The sequence below is a fragment of the Pan troglodytes genome, chromosome 8 (genome assembly GCF_028858775.2).
Source record: "Pan troglodytes isolate AG18354 chromosome 8, NHGRI_mPanTro3-v2.0_pri, whole genome shotgun sequence".
Classification (NCBI taxonomy): domain Eukaryota; kingdom Metazoa; phylum Chordata; class Mammalia; order Primates; family Hominidae; genus Pan; species Pan troglodytes.
The window spans coordinates 25987000-26013536 of record NC_072406.2 but is presented as its reverse complement, the minus strand read 5'-3'; the positions used below and the strand labels follow the sequence as shown (position 1 = coordinate 26013536).

Sequence of the window (26537 nt, the reverse complement as noted above, 5' to 3'; positions counted from 1 at the left end):
TTTAACAAATATTCTCCCTGAGGTGTGGTAGGGGACTCGTTTAATTGAAATTACTGTTGAATTTGTATCATGTGTTCTCTTGGCATGAAGATATAATGAACTATTTTGATTCTTATTGAAGTGTGTGTGTGTGTGTATAGTCAAGTTTGTCTAGGAGAGATTCTTAAGACAAATTTAAACAAAAGAGATCTTTTAATTTTTTCTTAAATGCTTTAGTATCTCAATGCATAAACACACTGTTTACTTTTACAGCTGGTCCAGTGTTATTTACTCTTGGCAAATTGTAGACTTACAAAACAAGGCAAATCCCTACCTATTCACCTTCTCAGCAAGAATGACTTCTAACTCAAACAGCACATACTGGGCTCCAGTAAAGGGATCTGCTCATATTCATAGAACTAATGAAAGATATATGACTAAGTATACAGCTTAAATGAAGCCAAATGAGCTTAATACAGAAAATATATATGATGATATTAATCATATATAAACAATGTAAAAGATTCATAAGCAAAATTTTATTTTGCCATCACTAATTCTTGTGATTATGAAGATATAACCTAACCTAGGAAGAAAATAGGCAGCTGTTCTTTTTAGAAATTAATTATCTACTATACAAGCCCACAGGCCTGCAGGTACAATGAAAGCATGAAGGTAACTTCTTTACACTGTGAATGGGTAAAGAAATCCAATGAGGCCAATGTTATCGGTTTCATCGATGCCAATATTTTTTCACTTGTCTTGATATTAAGTAAAGGCTAACTGTGCCTATGTGAAAACTTTGGTACAATTATTGTGGCTGCAATAAAACTACAACATACACACATAACCTCCAACAGATCCATTTTAAATGAAGAAAAACAACTATAGTTCGTTTTTAAAAATGCTTCAAAAACAGCACATACTGTGGCCACTTCATTGTTCCTGCATCCCTAAAAGGTTCTTAAAATTAATCAGTGAGGTTTCTTCCATCTAATTACATGAACTTTGTCACATGATGTCACATGCTAGCTAACTGCATGAGCAGTGCAGCTGCTCGCATCAACCAAACATAAAAAATATTAAAATTATTATCAGAAGAGTAGTAGGTAAGGATTCTACTCTGCGAGTTGATGGAACTCCACCAAAGGTGTTCTGCGTAGAACAGGTACCTTTTCTTCTCCTTCCTTCCTTCTCCTTCCTTCCTTTTTTTCTTTCTTTCTTTCGAGACAGAGTCTCCCTCTGTCACCCAGGCTGGAGTGCAGTGGTGTCGTCTCGGCTCACTGCAACTGCCACTTCCTGGGTTCAAGCAATTCTCCTGCCTCAACCTTGCGAGTAGCTGCGACTACAGGCATGCGCCACCATGCTTGGCTAATTTTTGTAATTTTGGTAGAGACAGGGTTCCGCCATGTTGGCCAGGCTGGTCTCAAACCCTGACCCCAAGTGATCCACCCACCTCAACCTCCCAAAGTGCTGGGATTACAGGCATGAGCCACTGTGCCCGGCCTGTTTTCTTTCTTTCAAAACAAGAATAATGAGGCAAAATATTTGAGTGAAAACAAATAACACAAAAGGACAACTCTTGGAGGAAAAAATCTGACATTTACCAACAGTTTTGGGGAGGTGATACATCAACACTTAAATGATGCAATCCATCACGTGAATCTGTAACGTGTCTATGTCAGGCAGAACCTCTCCACACTTGGGGCAGGAATGAATCGGAATATTCCGCTGTTGCCGCCAGTCCCTGTCCTCAGCTCCTGGGAATAAGTATGATAATTCCATTAGTTCCATTTTGCAGGCAGTTTTGTTTGTTTCACTTGAAGAACAGATGGCGAGTTTTAACATCAGTTCAACTTCGTATTCAACACGTAGTGGGACATGAGCACAGGTGTTTGGTCTTTAACTGAAGTCATCACGATGCACATAGAGAAAAATCTCTCCAAGTGATACCTGCTTCCCTATTATTTTAGGATTTTTTTTTTTTTTTTTTTTTTTTTTTTTTTTGAGACGGAGTCTCGCTGTCACCCAGGCTGGAGGGCAGTGGCACGATCTTGGCTCACTGCAACCTCCGCCTCCCAGGTTCAAGTGATCCTCCTGCTTTGGCCTCCTGAGTAGCTGGGATCACAGGTGCGTGCCACCACGCCCAGCTAATTTTTGTATTTTTAGTAGAGATGTGGTTTTGCCATGTTGGCCAGACTGGTCTCGAACTCCTGACCTCATGATCTGCCCACCTTGACCTCCCAAAGTGCTAGGATTACTGGCGTGAGCCACTGCGCCTGGCCTGTTTTAGGATTTTTTTCTTTTCTTTTCTTTTTTTTCTTGACAGATGGAGTCTCGCTCTTTCTCCCAGGCTAGAGTGCAGTGGCACAATCATAGCTCACTGCAGCCTCTAACTCCTGGGATCCAGTGACCCTCCTGCCTCGGCCTCCTGAATAGCTGGGACTATAGGCACATGCCACCACACCTGGTTAGTTTTTAAAATTTTTGTAGGGATGGGATCTCACTAGGTTGCCCAGGCTGGTTCTGAACTCCTGGTCTCAACTGATCCTTCCATCTCAGCCTCCCATATACTGGGATTACAGGTGCATTGGTGCGTTCTTTTAGGATTTAAACTGTATCCCAGTTTCAAGGTATGTGAAAATACATGGTTTCAGTTCTAGGTACAGGACAATGCATGTTCTAGTAAATACTAGGATATCTGTGAGAAGAAAAAGGATGAATGAGGATATAAGCAAAAGAGGAAGGGAATGTGGAGAAAGAAATCCACAGAGCCCAGGAGAGGTCTCCTAGCACAGAGTGTACCTTCCCAGAAGCAGAGGCAATCATCTCATTTGTTCAGCAGACACTTTTGAGTCCTCTGGGATGTATAAAGACACTGCTGTGTGCCGGGAGACAGACGTGGTGGAGAAGCCAGGCGAGAGATGTGGCAGCAGTGGCGTGGCAAAGGTGTTAGGCACGAGTGTTAGGCCAGGTGAGTGTTAGGTGCAAGGGTGTCCATGGGAGAAAGGGAAGGGCCCCTAGTTTAGATCTTGGTGCAGAAAGGCCTCCTAGATGCGACCAATTAACTTGAGAGGGGCCTTGAGAATGAACAGGAGTTATCTACATAAAGTTAACAAGGAGGAATGATGGAAGAATGCACCCTATCATTTCCCCCAGTTTTGGAGTAGTACTGAGGTTCAAGCCTCAATCAGAGCATGTTCGAAATAAGCCCTGACCCTAGCTAGGTCCTGGATCCATACAAACTGTGATGGATGCAAGAAATTATTTCTGGCTCCCAGGCATCTCTCTGTTCTGACCTTTCTGGACCAATGCAAACCATCTTGGTTTTTTGGTCTCAGCCTAGACTTTGGTTTGGCTCTCAAAATGTTTGTTTTTGGAAGCAACCTTTATTTGCTTCTAAGTACATTACTTGGACGTAGTAACATGTATGAATATTTGAGATTGTGTTCAGCAGCCTTAAGAAGCATTTCTGAAGGCGTATGTATTCATCATAAAGCATGGTTTCCAAAGCAGGGAGCTTTCTAATCACCCCATTGCCAGAGAAGAGGGGTCAGGATCCGGGGCTGCCTTTGCTCTCTGACTCCCAGCATAAGCAGTACCTCTTGCACATCCTGGATGACTCAAAAGTATCTGCTGAATAAATGAGACCATTGCCTCTGCTTCTGAGAAGGTACATTCTGTTCTAGGAGACCTCTCCTGGGTGGGTGGGTCACCTGAGGTCAGGAGTTTGAGACCAGCCTGGCCAACATGGCGAAACCCTGTCTCTACTGAAAATACAAAATTAGCCGGGCCTGGTGGCTCACGCCTGTAATCCCAGCACTTTGGGAGGCCGACGTGGGCAGATCACCTGGGGTCAGGAATTTGAGACCAGCCTGGCCAACATGGTGAAACCCTGTCTCTACTAAAATAAATTAGCCAGGCGTGGTGGCGTGCACCTGTAGTCCTAGCTACTTGGGAGGCTGAGCCAGGAGAATTGCTTGAACCCGGGAGGTGGAGGTTGCAGTGATCCACGATCATGCCACTGCACTCCAGCCTGGGCAAGAGAGTGGGACCCTGTCTCAAAATAAAAATAGAAATAAAAATAAAGTACTTAAGTATCTACCTAGAACACACAAACACCTATAAAATAGCAGACAGGTACCAACATAGAGGAATAAAGTACTTTGGAAATTCAAAATGGAAACAGTTCATGGAGATGGAGTTTGAAATAGATTTTAAAGATGGGGTAAGAGGTCACTGGAAAGAGACTGGAGGAAGACAGGAATATGCATAAGAAAAGGGCGTCTCTGTGAAGGGCATAATACAAGCAAATACAAGCTTAGGACAAGTTCAAGGGGATGACTCAGTCTGGCTAATGTCTGTCAGAGAACAGAGGGAGACACGGTTTAAAAGTGTGGCTGCAGGCCGGGTACAGTGGCTTGCGCCTGTAATCCCGGTACTTTGGGAGACCGAGACAGGCAGGTCAGTTGAGGTCAGGAGTTCGAGACCAGCCTGGCCAACACGGTGAAACCCCATCTCTATTAAAAATACAAAAATTAGCTGGGTGTGGCAGCGCACGCCTGTAATTCCAGCCACTCGGGAGGCTGTGGAAGGAGAACCGTTTGAACACAGGAAGCGGAGGTTGCAGTGAGCCGAGATCTCGCCACTGCACTCCAGCCTGGACGACACAGCGAGATTCTGTCTCAAAAAAAAAGAAAAAAAAGAAAAAGTGTGGCCGTGCCAGGCACCTTCTGGCAGGGTGAGGGGTCTGGTCTGGATTCGGTGGGTAATGGATGGAGATGGGAGTGCTGTGGAAATGAGACTGACGGGTGCTATATTTTTGGTGCCTTGATTTGGAATCCTTTGTAGAGAATGAAGTGGAATTTTTCTTCAAGCATCTTTTTCATAGGATAGCTATTTCCTGAAAATCCAGGATCACACGGGACTCACCTCTTTGAACAAGGTAAGCCTGCTGGTCAGAGTCACTTGTTCTCGCCCCATGACGACTCTGCATCTCCATCAAGGACTGCCTGCTGGGACGAAAAGCAACACGCCGTGTGATGTTCTACAACCCCGAAACATGACAACACTGAGCAGACAGTCCACAGAAGTAGGGGAAAAAAGACTCAAACTACACTGCCAAGGTTCATAAAAACCAGACTAATTTTAGTTTTAAATACTATTGGCACTAGGAGACTAGTGAAAGTAAATAATTACAGTTAAAAAAAATCAGGAAATAACCCAACTGTCATCAGTAGGAAACAGATTAGAAAGAAGTGGCATATTTATAAATCAAAATACAGCAATGAAGTATAATAAATTATATCCGCACATATCAAGAGAGCTCAAAATCATAATATTATGTAAAGTAAGCTGCAGAACAATACCTACAGTGATCATTTTGTAAAACACAGAGAAATCAATATTATCTGGTTTTGAGATGTGATATAGGTATGTGTGTATGTGATATGTAAAAGTATAAAATAGATGGGGAAGCTACCCACCAAATTCCTAACAGCACAAGGTAAAGAAGAAAGGAATATAATGATGGATGGGGAACAAAGGAGACTTCGACTCTAACTACAACTCCCTTTTTCCTTTAATAAAAAAAAAATACTTGAAGCAAATAAAAGCAGCTGTCAATGCAGGAAGGAGTACATAGTAGAGTCTGTTATTTTATTCTCTGAATTTTGCTGTATTTTAAAACTTTCTCAAAATAAATTTCTAAAAGTCAGAAGTAATTTTTGGTAGTATTTTTTAAAGAATATTCAGGAATTTAAAGTGCTACGAATATTTCATCCGTGACAATGGCAAGATAGGTCATTGGGACACGTAACATTATTGTTACAAGTGCATGGTGGCATGCACTTGTAGTTCCAGCTACTCGGGAGGCTGAGGCACGAGGATCACCTGAGCTCAGGAAGTTGAGGCTGCAGTGAACCATGATCATGCCACTGCACTCCAGCCTGGGTGACAGGAGTGAGACCCTGCCTCAAAAAACAAAACAAAACAACACAACATTTTAAAATCAAATCAAAATCCTTGCTTATCTAAAAGCAAGGAGCTTGATCAAGCTCCCACAAGTCTCTGTCAAGCTTTCCTGTAAGACAAACTAAGTGTTGGGAACATGATCACATGAAGTGTAAGTGAAGCAATTATTATTCTTATTATTTATTTTTCAGACAGGGGATTCGCTCTGTCACCTAGGCAGGAGTGCAGTGGCGCGAACACAGCTATTCTTATAGTTCAAATCAGGAACGTCTTTGGACAGGCACCTCTTCTACGGCCATGCTGATGTGAGCTCTGGGTCCTCCTTTCTCTTTTCCTTACCTGCCTCCGTCTTCGAAAGCATCATTCTCTTTCAGCAGAACTGCCAGCTGCAATGCCAGTTGCTCCTTTTCCTCATGAATTTTCTCTCTCGCTGCTCTTTCAGCATGAAAATCAGAACAGTAAACTTCCATCTGTTAGAGGAAAAAAAGATACAGAAGTTAGTACCTAGATGAATGCAGATTCTTACAGTGTTTATGTGATGAGGAGGTAGTGCTGTATCCTTCAATAGCCCTTGTGAATCACAGATGCACAATCCTGCTAGAAAACAGTATAATGACCATGACTTTCCAGGTACATTCCGATAGCAGATACAAGCTGTGTTTGTGTGTGTGCTTTAAACAACACAAATCCTGCAACTGCACTGATATAGGTAGTTTAAATACTGTAGGTACCATTAATTCAGCAAAATTATCTGGACTTTTAGGTAATAAACAATTCAGGATCAACTTAATATAGTAAATGATTACTTAATATAGTAAATTGATTCTGCCAGGTGTATTTATGAAGGCTGGTCTTAAGCTAAATTTAAAAGAATAATCATCACAAATAGATGCTATTTGTTAAATTCCAAACATGTGTGAGGTCCTATGTTGGGTGCTTTACATTTACTATCTTATTTTACCTTATGAAATATCCTGAGAATAAAGAATGGCTATCCTCATTTTACAAACTTAACGGCTCTTAATCTTGGGAAAATTTGTTAAGTGGCCAAATCAGCATTTGAACCAGACAGAAGACCATTTCCCCTGGACTTTTCCATATTCAATCCATGTCCCATGTGTGGTCACCAGCCTCCTAAGATGGCTCCAGTGATCCTTGCCTCTTGGTATTCATCACCTTGTATGTTTCCCTCCCACAATGAATAAAGCCAACCTGTGTAACCTCCAGGATGCCGCAGAAGTGATGGTGTACGGCTTCTGAGACTAGGTCACAAAAGACACTGTCACTCCTTGCTCTCTGTTGGATCACTTGCTTTGGGGGAAGCCAGCTGCCATGACATGAGGGCACCCAAGCATCCCTCTGGAGGAGACCACATGGTGAGGAACTGAGGCCTCCTGCTGACAGCCTGGGCAACATGGCAAAACCTCATCGCTACTAAAAATACAAAAAATGAGCTGGGCATGATGGCATGCACTTGTAGTTCCAGCTACTTGGGAGGCTGAGGCACGAGGATCACCTGAGCCCAGGAAATTGAGGCTGCAGTGAACCACGATCATGCGACTGCACTCCAGCCTCAGTGACAGGAGTGTGACCCTGCCTCAAAAAACAAAACAACACAACATTTTAAAAATTAAGTAATTTTTAAAAAATTATAAATAACAAAACACTTAATAGTGTTTTAATATTTAATGCTGTCAGCTAATTGAGTGAACTGTTCCATTGGTATTGGAATTTAATACTAATTTTTCACTTTCTATGTTTAAAATTAGTTTTTTCTTTTCAAATTTGCTGGTTCTGAGATATAAATTATTATCCATTATTTTAAAAGTAAAATTAAAAATCTAAATATTCTATCAAAACTATAGTTACTTAAAAGTATGTAATAAAGAGATCATTTTAAGGGATTTCCTATCAATTGTGAGTGGTTCAGCATCTCACAGTGTTGGCAGTGGATCATGGGTGTTTTGGAGTATGACTTAAATTCGATTTAGTCTCACTTCTATCACTTACTAGCTTTGAGCCAGTAAGAACAGAGTCTTTGTTTTGTCTATTCCTATATCCCAGGCAGTAAGAACAGTGTCTGATTTTTTTTTTTTTTTTTGAGATAGAGTCTCGCTCTGTCGCCCAGGCTGGGGTGCAGTGGCATGATCTCGGCTCACTGCAACCTCTGCCTTCCAGGTTCAAGCAATTCTCCTGCCTCAGCCTCCCGAGTAGCTGGGACTACAGGTGCCCGCCAACACGCTCGGCTAATTTTTGTATTTTTAGTAGAGACGGGGTTTCACCGTATTGGCCAGGTTGGTCTCGAACTCCTGACCTTGTAATCTGCCTGCCTCGGCCTCCCAAAGTGCTGGGATTACAGGTGTGAGCCACCACGCCCAGCCGTCTCTGACATATTATAAGTGCTGAAAAAAGAAGTTATTGAATGAATGAGCAAGAGTATCCATCAAGAGAAAACAAATGTCTATGTCTAGAATGAGCAAAAATACATGACTGCAGCAGAGTGGAAGAACCCAATGACATGAGTTACCCAAGCAAGGAAATGCTCTGAAGAGCTGAGAATGCAGGTTGAGGCTCTATTCCTGTAGAAATAAAACTAAAGCTATAAGTACCAGTCAACTGGCTGCATTTCACAGGGGTCAGCCACTCTGGGCAGCTGGTGATAATGAGTCTGTATGTAGGGAATAACAAACGGCTGACATTATTATATTAAACATAATATGTTCATCAGATTGGCCAAGGTTTTTAAAATAATGCAAGAATGTGAGGCCATAGGAGTGCTTATCTTTTGGTGAGAGTATAATTTTGGTTAGGCAGTTTTAGAAGACAGCTTGGTAATATTTATTTAACTGAGAAATGGACATAACTCATGCTCCAACCATTCAATTGGATGCTGGCCAGGCACGGTGGCTCACGCCCGTTATCCCAGCTGGGCAGATCATGAGGTCAACTGTTCGAGACCACCATGGCTAACGTGGTGAAACTCCATCTCTACTAAAAATACAAAAATTAGCTGAGCGTGGTGGTGTGCGCCTGTAGTCCCAGCTACTTGGGAGGCTGAGGCAAGAGAATGGCTTGAACACGGGAGGTGGAGGTTGCAGTGAGCCAAGATCGTGCCACTGCACTCCAGCCTGGTGACAGAGCTAGACTCTGTCTCAAAAAAAAAAAAGTTTGATGCTTTATAATAAAACAGCATGGTACCAGAGCAAAGATATATGAGTAGACCAATAAAATAGAACAAAATCCAGAAACAGACCCATGCATATAAGGACACAAGTTATGATGAAGAGGGCAGCAGAGCACTTAAGAAAAGATGGCTTAAATGGTGCCAAGTTAACTGGATATTCATATAGGAAAAAAACAAATATTTACCCTTACCTCATTTTCTATAGACAAAAGCCAGTTTCAAATGGTTTGTACATCTTAATGTAAAAGGTAAGACAACAAAATTTTTAGAAGACAACAGAGGGAATATCTTCCTGGCCTTGGGGTAGTAAAAGTTTCTTAAACAGGACGCAAAAAGTACTAATCATAAATGAGAAGGCTGATATACTGGACTACCTTAAAACTAAGAATTTTGTTCCTCAAATGACACCTTTATGAGAGTGAAAAGGCAAAAATAACTGACAAAGACTTACATGTGCAGTATATACAGAAGTCATTACATTTTTTTAAAAAGCCAGGCCAGGCGCAGTGGCTCATGCCTGTAATCCCAGCACTCTGGGAGGTGGAAGTGGGTGGATCACCTGAGGTCAGGAGTTTGAGACCAGCCTGGCCAACATGATGAAACCCCATCTCTACTAAAAATACAAAAATTAGCCAGGCATGTTGGCACATGCCTGTAGTCCCAGCTACATGGGAGGCTGAGGCAGGAGAATCGCCTGAACCCAGGAGGCAGAGGTTGCAATGAGCCGAGATCATACCACTGTACTCCAGCCTGGGCAACAGAGCAAGACTCTGTCTCAAAAAAAATGCCAGGCAAACCAAACCAAAAAAAAAAAGGCAGGCTTGATCAGGCACTTCACAAAAGAGGATACCTCAAAGGCCAAAAACACTTGAAAAAGTACTCTTTCCCATTAGTGATCAGGGAAATGCAAATTAAATGAGATACCACTATATACCCTCCAGAGTGGTTAAAGGAAAATGACTGATAATAGAAGTGTTGGTAAGATGTAGAGCCATGGAAACTCTCTGTTGATGGGAGTGAAAACTGGTCCAACCACTCTGGAAAACTGTTTGGCATTACCTGTTAAAAGTGAGTAACATGCAGAGCCTATGATCCAGCGACTCCACTGCTAGGTGTGTACCCAACAGAAATATAAAATATCCACACGTGAACAGAGCAACATGCACAGGAATGTCTTAGCAACGTTAATCATAATGCCACAAACTGGAAAGAATCCGATTACCTATTAAATGTAGAACAGATAAGATCCACTGAGCACTTTCCAAATGTTTCAATTTTAAAGTTTTAATACACTCACGGGTGAAAAAATATATAAAATAGAAAATTATAAACATTCTAAACACCATTGCTTTCCAATGCGAGAATACAGTCAGGGCTGGCCTCGCTCAGCTGGGGTTTTGGAAGGTGCCTCACCTGAGCCCTGAGGATGGTCATGGTTTCCAGGTCCTCCTCCTGCTTGGCAATGGTTTGCTTCATTTCATCCATTTGCAGCTGTTTGGAAGCCAGAGCCTTCTCTGCCAGTTCCAGTTTTTCACTCAGTTCCTTCAGCACTGCCCTGTCCACTTTTTCTGACTGAAAAAGAAACATTTATTCTAGAAATGGTTTTGAAATAATTCTGCCTATTTTAGTAAAATATTAGAAAAAGGTTTATTTTTTTAATTATCAGCTCTGGCCGGGTGTGGTGGCTCATGCCTAGAATTGAGAGGCTGAGGTGGGAGGATCGTTTGAGCCCAGGAGTGGGAGACAAGCCTGGGCAACATAGCGAGATCTAAAAAATGTATCAGCTCTAACCAGTCTATTAATCAGCAACGCTAACTTATTCAGAAAGTTGTATTTAAGTTGTGGCTTGCAAATAATGAATTCCTAAAAAAAAGGTGATAACACCAAAATCAGGGATACAATAACAAACTCCAATCTTAATAAGGCTGTGACTCGTTGATACCGTTATTTTTCCACTTGTTACTTCCTGAAGTCAGTGGAAAAGAAGAAACATGTTTTAAATTTAAAATTATTAGGTCCAAGAGAGGAACACTACTGCTGGGCACGATGGCTCACACCTGTAATCCCAGCACTTTGGGAGGCTGAGGCACGTGGATTGCCTAAGCTCAGGAGTTCAAAACCATTCTGGGCAACATGGCAAAACCTCCTCTTTAAAAGAAAATAAATGAAAAACAAAGAGTATATTTACAAGGCTAAAAATTCAAAGATCCCTTCTAATTCACAAGCTTCTGTGGTCTCTAAACTATCACACCATGCTGGCATTATTACTAATTTATTTATTTTTTTCTTTTTTTAGAGACAGGTTCTCACTCTGTCACAGGCTGGAGTACAGTGGCGTGATCACAGCTCACTGCAGCCTTGACCTCCTAGGCTCAAGTGATCCTCCTGCCTCAGCCTCCCAAGGAGCTGGGACCACAGGCACGAACATCACACTTGGTTAACTCTTTATTTTTTGTAGAGATAGGGCCTCCCTGTTGCCCAGGCTGGTCTCAGACTCCTGGGTTCAAATGATCCTCCAGCCTTGGCCTCCCAAAGTGCTGGGATTACATGCATGAGCTACCACACCTGGTCCATTATTATGAATTTAAACTGCAGGCTGATGATTCCAGGGTCCCAAATTCACTGCCAGCAGGCACGCTGGTCTTGCACAATTCCCCAGAGCAGATGGCCCTTCCTGCCCATAGAAGCCCATGCTCTTAGCTCTCCTACAAACCTACCCTTAGAAATATGAAGTGCTTAATCCCTGAGCATAGGACATTCACATCATCTTTGTACGCAATAAAGCACATTACACATATGTGGAACATCAGAAGTTACAAACCCTAGATGCAAGAAATAATGATACATTGGAAAACAACCTTTGAAACCAGATTTAGTGAAGGATTCATGTAATTATTTTATATACAAAACGTTCAACAGTTTCTGTTCATTACTAGGCTATGGAAGTAATTTTTTTCAGTGAATACCTCTTTTCTTGTTAGTTCCTCAATTGTTTTCAATGCATGATTATGTTCTTGAAGAAGCTTGTTGTGTGTCATCTGTAGCACAGTTAATTTGGACCTATTAAAAAAGATATTAAAAAATGGAATCCTGGGGAAAATATCATAGAAACTTATAGTCTTGCCTCCCAACCTTCTGAACACTCAAGTAGAAAAATCTTCTCGCCTACCTTTATCACCCCACGACCTACTAGCATTTCTTACTCTCAAAAAAAATCTTTTCTGAAAAATCAAGACAGAGTGCAAACAATCAGCATAATTTTATTATGACAAAACTTTTAAATTTTATCCCCCTCTCTGAGAGGTCTCCTAGGACTCCTTCAGATAAGTGAAAAAGAAATTTTTTAAAATTTATTCTCAAATCCGAATTCCAATCTGTATAAAAAGGCGATTCTCCCTCCTCTGCCCCGTCGCTGCCCTTCTGACTCAACATACTCACTTTTCATCCTCTGTTTTAGCCTGTTCCATTTTGATTTCTGATAGCATGCTTTCCACTTGTAGCTCTAACTTTTTGTTAGTATAAACAAGCTCTTGCTTTTCATTAAACTCTGATGGAATTGCAGAATTTTTCCTTTCAAGGGCCTGACACCTAAGAAAGGTCAAGATTTCATGAGGATAAACAATGCTCCTTTACGTCGCAGTGGCTTTTAAACAAACCCCAAGGTTATGTACAATATAAGAATTTTAGGGCTGTAGGGTTTATGAATGCAAAATGAAATACATAATCCTCCTTGCTTCTTCACTAGACCTGGCCATATTTCTGAACCCTTACGCCTAAACATAAAAAAGTACAGATCTAAGCTCACATGCAGTACTGTCCTCTTTGAATAATTGTTTTAACTAGTCATACAGATACATTTTTAGTATTTAAACACAGACCACAGTAGTAATTAGCTAAGGCGCTTCTCATGTAGTGATGTGTGGATATCTTTTATATTAAAAAAAAGTTATAGGTTCTGTCAATTGCAAAGACTTTAGTTTCTGACAAAGATTCAATAAGGGAAAAAGGAAGTTCCCCTAAGTCTTTTTAAAGATCAGAAAGAGGATTTCAATATAATACAAATAAATGACAGCTATGCACAAAGCATTAATGCCCAGCCCATTAGACATATCATTTAACACAATGTATATAGAAGAAATTACAACACACAATTTACAAATGCCAAGACAGGCTCAGAGAATTGAAATAAATACCTTGCCCAACACAAATAAGTTGCAGACTCATATGTTAAATCTAGGTCTGTTTGTCCAAAGTCCTTAGTTGTAGCTGCCATGTTGTATCACGTTACCATAATTCTACAGAGTGTTGGGAATTATAACCTCAAGAAAACACACACACCTCCGTATTGTGCTAGAAACATGTTTGCCAATGAATCCAATAGAACAGCATCAACTTAGGTTTGCTAAGTTTTGGGTAACTTCTTACATCAAGAGAAACAAGCAAATGCCAAACGCTCAATCTACATGTTAGCCTGAAATAATTAACTGATTGAAATAACAAATTGGAATTGACCTTTTTCCAAATAAATGTCACTCAAGATCTTTATGCTCTTTTCATCTTTCTTTATGCTTACTCACATCAATGTCATCAGCTTAAGTCAGTAACAGGAAAACTAGCTCACAGCTTTGTAGAGATCTTACCCAGGCTCGTACATTTAACAAATGCCCCTAAATGGCAGAATTAAAGTTCTCCAGTCCCCAACCCCCCATCTTACAAGTATTTCATGCTCACACATTAACTGGAACATTAGTATATTCTGAATTCATATTTTAATTAGGTGTCTATTTTTCTTTTAGTCATAACATAGTTTAAAAACTATGTTTTTATATAGTAGTATACTTTGTAAAAATGTATATTTCAAAGGAGGATAAAATTGCTCTCGCATTCTTACTTTTCTTGAAGTCTCTTCTTCATTAGCTCAGCTTCGCTGAGTTTTGTATGAGCCTCTTGAAGCTCCTTAAACAGAGATGTCACCTGGAGGTTCAGTGCTTCCACTTCGCTTCCAACCTATCATACGGGAAATCCCAAACATATCTGTACAATTATCATCTGAGATTAAACAAACCTCTTTGGGAGAAAACAGGCTGAACCATTAGTAGCCAATTAAGACTGGCTGGTGAATCAATCCAACTTTGACAATACCCCAAACATCGTGTAGGAAAAGAATGTTTTGGATACTTGGTACTTAGGTTTGCTAAGTTTTGGGTAACTTCTGTTTCCTAATAAAGCATGAACTAATCAATTTGGATGCACTGTGATAATGACTTTATCGCTATTAAAATGAACCCTATTCCAGGTTCAGAGATCATAGACCACAGAGGTGTCAAAGCACAGTCCTATCTATCCAGCTAACAACTTGCCCCCATACTCTCTTCCCAGTGTATGTTTCTAGTTTACTCAACTATTTTTGTTGTGCAGCCTTTTTCCTGGCAGCTCTATAATTTTTGTAAATGAGTTTCTGATGCCTTGAAAGACCATACTTCCCTGCTACTGGCTGTTGAATTCGTTTTAGTCAACAGGGAACTATTATTCACTGGTGGTCTCTTCATCTGTTTTCTAAATGTTCTCTCTTCTTTCAACAGTAAGGTCTCAGTCTCCTGACATACAGTAGGCATTCAATGTACATATTTGTTGAATAAATTAATTACCTAAAGTGAATATTTTATGTAAATGCCTTTCACGTGGGCCCCTATGGCTATCAACCTTCACGGCTTCATTAACTTCTGAAAGCTGAAGACTCTCTGCAGACTCAAAGGCACCTCTCTCAATTACCAGACAACACTGAACAAGACAACAGTGAACCTTTTCCTTTCAAACTACTTTATTCAAACCAGTAATGGGATAGAACCCAAATCTTTCAATTCTCCCTCAAGTTTCTAAGTCATATCCTCAAATGATCTCATTATAAAGTGGACAACATTCCTTTTCCTACAGTAGGCTTGTTCATTGAAGGACCGAGGAGAAGAAATCAGTCAAGAAGAGACATAGGAAATCGTTTTGTAGAATACTGATAGAAATACATCTTGCAGCTGGGCGCAGTGGCTCATATCTGTAATCCCAGCACTCTGGGAGGCCGAGGTGGGAGGATCACGAGGTCAAGAGATCAAGACCATCCTGGCCAACATGGTGAAACCCTGTCTGTATTAAAAATACAAAAATTAGCCAGGCGTGGCGACGGGCACCTGTAATCCTAGCTACTTGGGAGGCTGAGGCAGGAGAACTGCTTGAACCTGGGAGGTGGAGGTTGCAGTGAGCTGAGATCGTGCCACTGCACTCCAGCCTGGCGACAGAGTGAGACTCCATCTCCAACAACAACAACAAAAAAGAAATACATCTCGCTACAATTGACACAGAGCAGGACAAGGACATATAAAAGGAATAGATAGATAATATTCAATATCAACATGATTTCTATATTTCTAAAGCAAATAACCCATCACAAGATTTGAATTCAGTGGCTGGACTACTCTCGTGTGTGTGGGTGTGGTAGTGGCCGTGGAATCTTAGGACTCACAGTCTCCGGGCCTTTCTCTTCATCATTCTCTTTCTCTGTGCTCCCCTCTGTCTGGGTTTCAATCTCAGAACGATTACTTGTTTTCTTTTCAAAATCTGAAACTCTGGAAAATCACAGAAGATAGAAAAGTTACTTTCTCTTTGGCTTTAAGAGAAATAGCAATTATTACAGAAGTACTAAAAAGAACATTGTTTACAATTGGGATAAAGGATCAGGGGTTTTCAAAATCTCTACACATTCACTATATTAGCATTAGTTTTATTTTTCATCCTAAAATTGGCTAGAATTGATTCACAGACAAATACACACAGAGGTAAAAGGCAAGTGAAACTCATCTTGAACACCATTTGTTTCCATGCAACTGTCCTATGCAGCAATGTTTTTGAAATTGTTTCTGTTTACACATGTGGATGCATGTGTGTTCCATGAACATGGTATCTCATTCATAAGAATTCATTAGAGAAGGAAAGACTTTTCCTTTTAGGACACAGCTAAGTTTAAAAGTCACCGAATAAACGACAACAAAAAAAGTAACACCATTCTTAACACCAAATCATAACCACAGGAAAGCCGTCCCAATCCAAATGAAACAAGAGACTGTGGTTAAAGATAATGGGTTGAACAGATGCATGCAATTTTTTTCCCAGCCCAAACTCTACTAAAAGGACCTTCAAAAAGCCATGTGCCTACAGGAACAAAGAAAAAGGGAGAGGAAATAATAGTAGGAAAATTTAGCAGTACAGGTCTGAGTGGGGCCTTACCAGCCCAAGAAGGCCGACCTTTGAGCCAACAGTAGGGACAGCCAAGAAGCAACCAGATTCACACTGTGGGAACTCCAGGACACTCAAGCATGAGTGACACCAGGAACCTCTGAAGTGATGACAAAGGTGGGGCCTTAGCTTTCCCCCTAAGATTAGGAACAAGACAAGGATGCCTGCTCTCTCCATTTCTATGTAACACTTTTTTTTTTTTTTTTTTTTTTACAGGATAATCAGGCAAGAAAAAGAAATAAAAGGCATTCAGACTGGAAAAGAAGCAGCAAGACTATCTCTGCGATGACACAATCCTGGAGATGGCAATTCTCCCCAAATCATTTGGGGATACAATGCAATCCCTAGTAAGATCCCAGCTGGCTTTTTTCACAAATTAACAAGCTGATCCTAAAATTCTTATGCAACAGCAAAGAACCCAGAAGAGCCAACAGTCTTTAAAAAGAACAAAGTTGGAAGGCACTATCTCTCGAGTGCAATTTCAAGTCTCTCCACCTTCTGATTCCCTTCCCTTAGCCACAGCAGGAGCTGGCTCACAGTTAACTCCTTCCTCATATGGTTAGGCTTTGTGTCCCCACCCAGATCTCATCTTGAATTGTAATCCCCATAATCCCCACGTGTCAAGGGAGAGACCAGGTGGAGGTAACTGAATCACAGGGGCAGTTTCCCCCATGCTGTTCTCGTGATAGTGAGTGAGTTCTCATGAGATCTGATGGTTTTCTAAGTGTGTGGTAGTGCCTCCTGCGTTCCTTCTCCTTTTTGCCGCCTTGTGAAGAAGGTGCCTTGCTTCCCCTTCGCTTTCTGCCAGGATTTGTCAGGTTTCCCAAGGCCTCCCTAGCCATGCTGAACTGTGAGTCAGTTAAACCTCTTTCTTTTAATAAATTACCCAGTCTCAGGCGGTTCTTCATATAAGTATGAAAACGGGCTAATACACTTCCTGATTTCAAAACTTACTACAAAGCTATAGTACTCAAGACATTGTGGTACTGGCGTAAGGACAAACATAGATCAATGAAACAGAACTGAGAGTCTAATGAAGTTGAACTCCTATATCACAACATACATAGAAACAAACTCAAAATGGACCACAGGCTTAAATGTCAGAGATGAAACTACAAAATTCTTTTTTTTTTTTTTGAGACAGAGTCTCACTCTGTCACCCAGGCTGGAGTGCGGTGGCCAACTGTAGTTTTGGCCACCGCGCCAGGCCAAAACTACAAAATTCTTAGGAGAAAAACATAGGAGTAAATCTTTGTGACCTTGGGTTAGGCAACGGTTTCTCAGATGGGACATCAAAAGCACAGGTGACAAAAGAAAAAGGAGATAAACTGTATTACATCAAAATAAAAACAAATGTGCTGCAAATGATACCATCAAGGGAAAAGACGATCCACAGAATGGGAGAAAATAGTTGCAGATCAGCCGGGCGCGGTGGCTCACGCCTGTTATCCTAGCGCTTTGGGAGGCTGAGGCGGGCAGATCACGAGGTCAGGAGATCGAGACCATCCTGGCTAACATGGTGAAACCCCGTCTCTACTAAAAATACAAAACAAAAATATTAGCCGGGCATGGTGGCGGGTGCCTGTAGTCCCGGCTACTCGGGAGACTGAGGCAGGAGAATGGCGTGAACCCGGGAGGCAGAGCTTGCAGTGAGCCGAGATTGCGCCACTGCACTCCAGCCTGGGTGACAGAACGAGACTCTGTCTCAAAAAAAAAAAAAAAAAAAAGAAAGAAAATAGTTGCAGATCATATATTTAATAAGGGTCTTGTATCCAGAATGTAAAATGAACTCTTATAATTCAACATAAAAAGACAAATAACCCAATTTTTAAAAATGGGCAAAGGCTCTGAATAGACTTTTCTCCAAATCAAACAAACGGTCAACATGAAAAGATGCTCAACATCGCTGTCACTAGGGAAATACAAATCAGAACTATGAGATACCAATTCACATCCACTAGGATGGCTGAAGTCAAAGTGAAAGACAGTAAGAAACAAGTGTTGGTATGGACGTGGAGAAAGTGGAATGCTCATGCACTGCTGGTGGGAATGCAAAATGGCACAGCTGCTTTGGAAAATGATTTGCTGGTTCCTTAGAATATGAAATAGAGATACCGTATGACCCAGCAATTCCACCCGTAACGATATACCCCAGAGAATTAAAAACACATATCCCAGTAAAAACTTGTACACAATGTTCATAGCAGCATTATTCCTAATAGGTAAAAAGTGGCAACAACTCTAATGTTTATCAACTGATGAATGAATAAACAAAATGTTGTATATATAGACAATGGAAGGTTATTCAGCAAGGAAAAGGAAGTACTGATACATGCTACGTTGTAGATGAACCTCAAAAACATTATGCTACGTGAAAGAAGCCAGTCACAAAAAACCACAGACTGTATAATTCCATTTATATGAAATGTCTAGAATGGCCAAGTCTATAGAGACAGAAAGCACATTGCTTGGAGGAGCAGACAGTGAGTGCTGTTTGGGGGAAAAAGTGTTCTAAAATTATATTGTAGTAACAGTGGTTGCACAATCCTAGAATATTCTAAAAAACACTGAAATGTATACTTTAAATGGGTGAACTGTATGGTATCTTAATTATATCTCAGGAAAGCTGTTTTTAAAAAACACATATTTCAAGTTAACCTATTTCATACCTTTCTTTGGCCTCCTTGAGTGCAACTTCAAGTCTCTCCACCTTCTGATTCCCTTCCCTTAGGCACAGCAGGAGCTGGCGCACAGTTAACTCCTCATGTTCCAAGTAATTCTTGGCCCCCTCTGCAGATCTGCTCCTATATTTAGACAATGCCCTGTTCAGTATAAAGGTTAAAAGGTTTTCATCAGAAAAATTCCAAAGACTAAGAAGAGAGTAACCCAATATAACTGGGACCAGCTTAAAGGAACTGCTTTCCAGAACATTCTCCAACTAATTCTCAACTAGTGAACAAGCACAGCTGGTCCTGGGACCCCCAGTGCCAAGCTCCTCCATGCTTCCTAGGGAAGGTGTGGAGACTCAGTGAGGCTCTGGAGAGGCCAGCTTACAATGCACACACCCACGTCCTCCAAACAGTCACTGTGTACCTCACACCACACCACAAAACCCACGGAACAGTTCAGCAGAGGCAGCCGTGGCTGAAGGTGCCAAGCTTTCCAGAGATCTAGTCTCAAAGGGGACTGCAGTCAGACAACAGATAAAGGCACATTGTACAGACCACTGGCCTTTCTCCAAGTTAACAGAGACCATCGCAGCTTAAGTCAAGGGGAGAAAACCTTTTTCACTTGTGGTTTCAAATAATGAGAGCAGAGAAATGGAGGCTCTGTTGATATGTCAAGTATTTTTCTCGATTTCAAAATCTGACTAAATCAAGAGACATATCAGTGACAAACAGAATCATGATCACTGTTACAAAACATGAGGGATGACTATGATGATGCTAACGGCAGCTACTCTTTCAGTCACCGACTCGGGTTCACATAGCTAATAAACAGCCAGGATTAAATCCCGGTTTCCAGGACTCTGAAGCTTCAACTCCAAACCTGGAAATCAATCTCAGACTAATTACGATACTCACAAATGGTACAGAGCTGTTATTTTAAAAATAGCCATGTGGCTTAAAAGAGGAAGCGGTCTTTGCATCTGGATATGAATGATGAGGAAGTGGCTTTGATATTTCAACCAGGGCTTTTTTATTTCCCACTACTTCCAGGAATGTCTTTAAATATGACAAAAGCAATTTGGGGGAAACGTGAAGAATTTTTAACCAAAAAAGGGAATTACTTTCGTTTATGCCAATTACTCTGTTTGACGAAAGAATATTATCTAATACTTACTTTCTTCCTTATACAAGGGCTTAGAAACATAATGGAAGACAATTTTTTTCACGTTTTGTAAGTCATTCTATATGCATATCCATCAAGTTATATGAAGAAGGTTTTGCAAATCTATGAGATGGCTGGGCACAGTGGCTCACGCCTGTAATCCCAGCACTTTGGGAGGCTGAGACAGGAGGATCACCTGAGGTCAGGAGTTCGAGACCAGCCTGGTCAACACAGTGAAACCCTGTCTCTATTAAAAACACAAAAAGTTAGCTGGGCGTGGTGGCGGCCACCTGTATTCCCAGCTACTCGGAAGGCTGAGGCAGGAGAACTGCTTGTACCCGGGAGGCAGACGTTGCAGTGAGCTGAGATTGCACCACTTCACTCCAGCCTCGGTGGCAGAGTGAAACTCCAACTCAAAAAAAAAAAAAAAAAACAACTCCATCTCAAAAAAAAAAAAAAAAAAAGATGGATCTCTTATCCATCTATGAGATAAGAGATCCTGGCCGGGCGCAGTGGCTCATGCCTGTAATCCCAGTGCTTTGGGAGGCCAAGGCGGGCAGATCACGAGGTCAGGAGATCGAGACCATCCTGGCTAACACGGTGAAACCCCATCTCTACTAAAAATACAAAAAATTAGCGGGGCGTGGTGGCGGGCGCCTGTAGTCCCAGCTACTCGGGAGGCTGAGGCAGGAGAATGGCGTGAACCCGGGAGGCGGAGCTTGCAGTGAGCCGAGATCACGCCACCGCACTCCAGCCTGGGCAACAGAACAAGACTCCGTCTTAAAAAAAAAAAAAAAAAGAGAGATCCTTAGAGTTCTTTTCAGACAATCGTCTCTTGAATAGATGATTACAGGAGTAAGCAGCTTGCAGAAGGCGAGCTAGCAGTCTCCTTGGTGAGCACTGCTTGCGAGAGTCAAGAGGTTCAGGCGCTCAGTTCTAGGTCTGCCTCCCTCCCCAAGGCCCTGCCACTATTTAAGATGTCTGTTTCCTCACATCTACATAGGACAGGTACACTTGAGACTCCACAGATAAGAAATCTGGGCACTTTCAGGCAACACCCACAATGACTGAGAGTGCTATCAGTCATTGTTACAAAAGATGTTCCATTATTGGCCATGCCAGCTTATAACTGGGAAGTAGCAGGGAAAAGAAAATGAAAATATTTCACTTATGGAAGCTGGGCAGGCTGGTCTGGGTCAAACGGCACCGGGGAACCAATGAGCAAACATGTCTTTGATTAGGAACAAATCATTGACTTGATTGAGAACCAGTTTGCTTTCACTTTTCATCTGCTGGAGGTGAGACACCACTAGAACAGAGCAGTCAGTGTGAGCCAAACAGGAACCAAACAGTTTTTAATCTTTGCCAGTTTGAGCTGCAACATTAAATAGCATTCAAACCAAATATTCTGGAAAGATCCTGGTATAAATCATAAAGAAGTTACTTCCTCAGGTCACAACATTTGACCTCCGGTGACAAGCACCCAGTGACGAGCCTGCCCAGCCTGTCTGCCTGACAGCCCGAGTCTTCCTTCACATACGTGCCAGTGGAGACTGTTCTCGTGGGCCCAGGACTATGCTTGATTTCTTTTACTGACCCTTCTGCTTCTCCTTCCTGTAAAAACAGAAATGCAAGGGATTTAACACAATATGTCTACAAGACAAATTCTTTGTCAAGAGAAGAAAAAGACAAAAGATGAATTTTTGTGACATGCAACCCAAGGAAGCTTCCAAACATTCAGATGTGCACTGTTTAAACGGGGTGGCTCAGAGGAAATGGAAACATCCCCTCCCCTCACCTGGCACGCCCTGTCGGGATTATAAATATCCCAGCTAAGGCGTGAAGGTCAGTTTCCTCTCGCCATACACATTCTACCTGACTCTGTAAACATGAAAGCTTATCTGCTCCTCCCTTTCCTTGGCAGTTCCCTCTTTCTCAAGGTTAAGGTCATACAGAGCTGGTGACAACTCCACATATCCTTCCTTTAAAATGCAACATGCTAGAACTCACTGAGGTAAAGTTAAAAAAGAGGCAGTTTCTGTGAGTGAGATTCACAAAGCACCATCTTGGCCAAGTTGGTTCCCATTAGAAATTTGTATGCACCACAGGTCACTTAGGGAACAAGATAGTCTAAGACCCACAGGATTTGAAAGACATTTATATTCCAATAAGCTCCCAGGGAAAATCTTCAAAAATGCACAAAGATAGTTCTAGGTATATATGTATAAATATATATATAATATATTTAGATATTTAGATATAGAAATATATATATTATATAAATATATAATGTTATATATGTAATTACATATTAATTGTATAATATATTATATATAATATATTCTATATTATGTATTATAGAATATATTATATATAATATATAATATAAATATAGATATATCCTATTATAAAACATAGATACATATATAAGTGTATATATATTATACAATTATATAATTGTATAATATATTCTATATTCTATGTTATATTCTATATTATATATTATAGAATATATTATATGTATTCATTATATAAATATAGATATATCTATATATAAATATATATAAATATAGATATATCTGTATTTATAAATATATAGATATCTATATCTATATCTATATATAGATATCTATATATAGATATAGATATCTATATATAGATATATAAATATATATAGATATATCTATATATAAATATATATAGATATGTCTATATAAACATATATAGATATATCTATATAAACATATATAGATATGTCTATATAAACATATATAGACATATCTATATATAAGCATATATAGATATATCTATATATAAATATATATAAATATAGATATATCTATATATAAAAATATATATAAATATAGATATATCTATTGTAAAAAATACAGATACATATGTAAGTGTATATATATTATACAATTATATAATTGTATAATATATTCTACATTATATATTATAGAATATATTATATATTCATTATATAATATAAATACAGATATATCTATTATAAAAAACATAGATACATATATTTTTTTCTCTGCTTGGGGCCATGGGGGTTCTAGATATTTTTGATATTTCTTCCTAAATCTTGGGCAGTGCTTTCCAGTTCATAGAAGAAACGCATGCAAAACGTGTTTACACTAAAAATAACTGTCACTCATCTGACAGGGAGAATGAGATGCTAACCGTGCACCCTGAAGGAAGAAGCTTCATCTGGAAACTTCTCATATGCTGTTGGGTTTCCTGCAGCTTATCGGTTATTGACAGAAGGGTAAGGTTCTCTGGTTAAACTTCTGTCTCAGTAATCTTCGATCACTTGCAGAAAGGGTACTCTGGCAAAATACGCTTTTCAATTGACATTTTAATTATCTTGATTTTGGCCACTGAAATGTATGAGGGGGCATGGATGGCAGGGTTATTCAGAGCTGTTTCCTAACTCTATTGCAGCAAATAAATCAGAAAGCAAAGACAGTCAGACATTCATATTTCAGATATAACCAGTAGGTGAGCTTTTTTGCAAGTTGTTCCCCACTCCTCCTGACTTATCTACAATGTACATTTTTCTCTTCCAAGGACACAATTTTTTTTTTTTTTTTTTAAATTTAAAGACAGAGTCTTGCTCTGTCACCCAGGCTGGAGTGCAGCGGCACAATCATGGCACACTGCAGCATCTCAAACTCCCGGGTTCAAGTGATCCTCCTGCCTCAGCCTCCTGAGTAGCTGGGAGTACAGGCGTGTGCCAATGTGCCTAGCTAACTTTTTGTTATTTTTTTTTTATGTACACACAGGGTTTCGCCAGGTTGCCCAGGCTGGTCTTGAACTCCTGGGCTCAAGGGATCCTGCCTCCTCAGCCTCCCAAAATGCTGGGATTATAGGCGTGAGCCATTACACCCGGCCAGTCCCTTTTCCTGTATCAGATATGTACTCTGACTCATCGAAAGTGACCATCTATACTACAGAGGATTTTATCCTTGTCTATCTTTCTCCCTGTCTAATCTTTGTTAGTAGCAATGAAGGACAGGCCCCCAGCTGGTGCATCGACGTGCTCTGCTCTTCAACAGGGCTGCCCCTATGCTCAGGCACAGTTGTAACAGATGCTTCTCAAGAGCTTAGGGCCCCCTCGCTTAGCCCACTTCATTTGGGGTTGCAGAGAAATTTGATTTTGATAGCAATGGCTTCAAACTCAGTTCTCAGAGGCTCCTGAGTAGCTGCTTTTGAAAGGGAAGGAAAAGCCAGGACACTCCCTCAACCTACAACCAGAGCAGTTCTGCTCTTTCTTTTCTCCTCTTCTTCTTTTTAATGTATCAGGGTTCCTCATACCACTTTGTTTGAAAAGAGGGTTCTGTTGGCCAGGCGCGGTGGCTCACGCCTGTCATCCCAGCACTTTGGGAGGCCGAGGCGGGTGGATCACTTGAGGCCAGGAGTTTGAGACTAGCCTGGCCAACATGGCAAAAACCTGTCTTTTTTATTAAAAATACAAAAAGTTAGCCGGGTGTGATGGCATGCGCTTATAGTCCCAGCGACTTGGGAGGTTGAGGCACGAGAATCTCTTGAACCCCGGAGGCAGAGGGTGCAGTGAGCCGAGATCACATCACTGCATTCCAGCTGGGAAGACAGAGTGAGATTCTGTCTCAAAACAAAAAAGAGGGTTCTGTTGTGAAAATATGCTTGCGTCTTCCTTAAGTGAACTGCGGAATACAGCTTTGAGACCTAGTTTGAAAAATGACAGAAAGTTCATGTTCGTGTGGGTTTTTTCCTTTTCTGGTCACAAAAATGTTCAATTTGCCAGGACATGATGAAGAAAAAAAAAAAAGACTACAGCTTTCATCATAAAAGGTAATTAATATTTTTCCATTTTAGCTATGATAACCCTTACATGCATTATGCTATACTTAGAAAATGAGAGCCAATTTATCTTTGCTACACTGGAATTTCCTCAATCCTTGGCTTGTGTTGACAAGAAAAAGTGGTATTTGTTTCATCTTTCCAGGGGAGGCTTTATAGTTTGCTCAAAACAAAAATAAAACCAAAAACTCACAGCCATCCTAATTTCAACAAAGGAATCTTCTGAGGAGCCGCTGGAGTTCAGCTTGAGCTGCAGTTCAGACACGATGCCCAACAGGTCTGCCTTCTCTGCTTGTAGCCTCACCACCTGGGTCCTGAGCTGGTCCTTTTCCTGCTCCGCTTCTGCCCTGGGAAGCCTGGAGTCATCAGTGGGGTCCTGGAGATGACAAGGAGTAAAGTGAATGAACAGATCAAACTAAGGCTGGGCACCATGGGCTCATGCCCTTAATCGCAGAGCTCTGGGAGGCTGAAGTGGGAGGATCCCTTGAGGCCAGGATTTTGAGACCAGCCTGGGCAACATAGCAAGACCCCCATCTTTACAAAAAATTTAATAATTAGCCAGGTGTAGTGGCACACACCTGTAGTCCCCATTACTTGGGAGGCTGAGGCAGGAAGACTGCCTGAGCCCAGGAGTTTAAGACTGCCAAGACCCTGTCTCAAAAAAAAAAAAAAAAAAAAAGCCAAGCCAGGCGTGGTGGCTCATGCCTGTAATCCCAGCACTTTGGGAGGCCGAGGTGGGCGGATCATGAAGGTCAGGAGATGGAGACCATCCTGGCTAACACAGTGAAACCCCGTCTCTACTAAAAATACAAAAAGATTAGCTGGGCGTGGTGGCGGGCGCCTGTAGTCCCAGCTACTCGGGAGGCTGAGGCAGGACAATGGCGTGAACCTGGGAGGCGGAGCTTGCAGTGAGCCGAGATTATGCCACTGTACTCCAGCCTGGGCAACAGAGCAAGACTCCATCTCAAAAACAAACAAACAAACAAAAAAACAGTCAAAAAACAAATACAAATCAAACTAAGGACCTGGCCATGAGACTCAATTGCCCCCACACCTACTGACAAGGAAGTTTCTCAACACCTTTATGCCTTGTGCTTTAATGTAGAAAATTTCAGCTTTTACCTGACAATTTTTTTTTTCCAGACAGAGTCTCACTCTGTCGCCCATTGGAGTGCAATGGCGCGATCTCAGCTCACTGCATCCTCCACCTCTCGGGTTCAAGCAATTCTCCTGCCTTAGCCTCCCAAGTAGCTGGGACTACAGGCACGCACTACCATGCCTGGCTAATTTTTGTATTTTTAGTAGAGATGGGGTTTCGCCATGTTGGCCAGGCTGGTCTCGAACTCCTCACCTCAGGTGATCTGCCCACCCTAGCCTCCCAAAGCGCTGGGATTACAGGTGTGAGCCACCATGCCTAGCCCATGATTTATTTTGACAT

At 41.2% G+C, this 26537-nt stretch overlaps 1 protein-coding gene across 32 annotated transcripts in view; it reads right to left on the bottom strand.

Annotated features, from left to right (window-relative positions):
* Positions 1–1561: 1561 nt before the first annotated feature.
* Positions 1562–26537, bottom strand: part of OPTN (optineurin) — a 36498-nt gene continuing 11522 nt past the window's right edge. For 9 of the 32 annotated variants that reach the window (XM_001140232.6, XM_001140404.8, XM_001140146.7 and 6 more), the window contains 11 exons: positions 25293–25475; positions 21792–21865; positions 19090–19242; positions 15651–15753; positions 14028–14143; positions 12575–12724; positions 12103–12196; positions 10550–10708; positions 6292–6422; positions 4912–4991; positions 1562–1739 (listed from right to left, as the gene is read on the bottom strand). In XM_001140232.6, the coding sequence (XP_001140232.4) occupies positions 1618–1739; positions 4912–4991; positions 6292–6422; positions 10550–10708; positions 12103–12196; positions 12575–12724; positions 14028–14143; positions 15651–15753; positions 19090–19242; positions 21792–21865; positions 25293–25475 (1365 nt within the window). In that variant the 3' untranslated portion in view covers positions 1562–1617. Of the gene's footprint in view, positions 1740–4911; positions 4995–6291; positions 6423–10549; positions 10709–12102; positions 12197–12574; positions 12725–14027; positions 14144–15650; positions 15754–19089; positions 19243–21791; positions 21866–25292; positions 25476–26537 lie in introns of all 32 variants that reach the window. The other 23 variants (XM_009457951.5, XM_054660715.2, XM_063781395.1 and 20 more) reach the window with 5 other exon arrangements.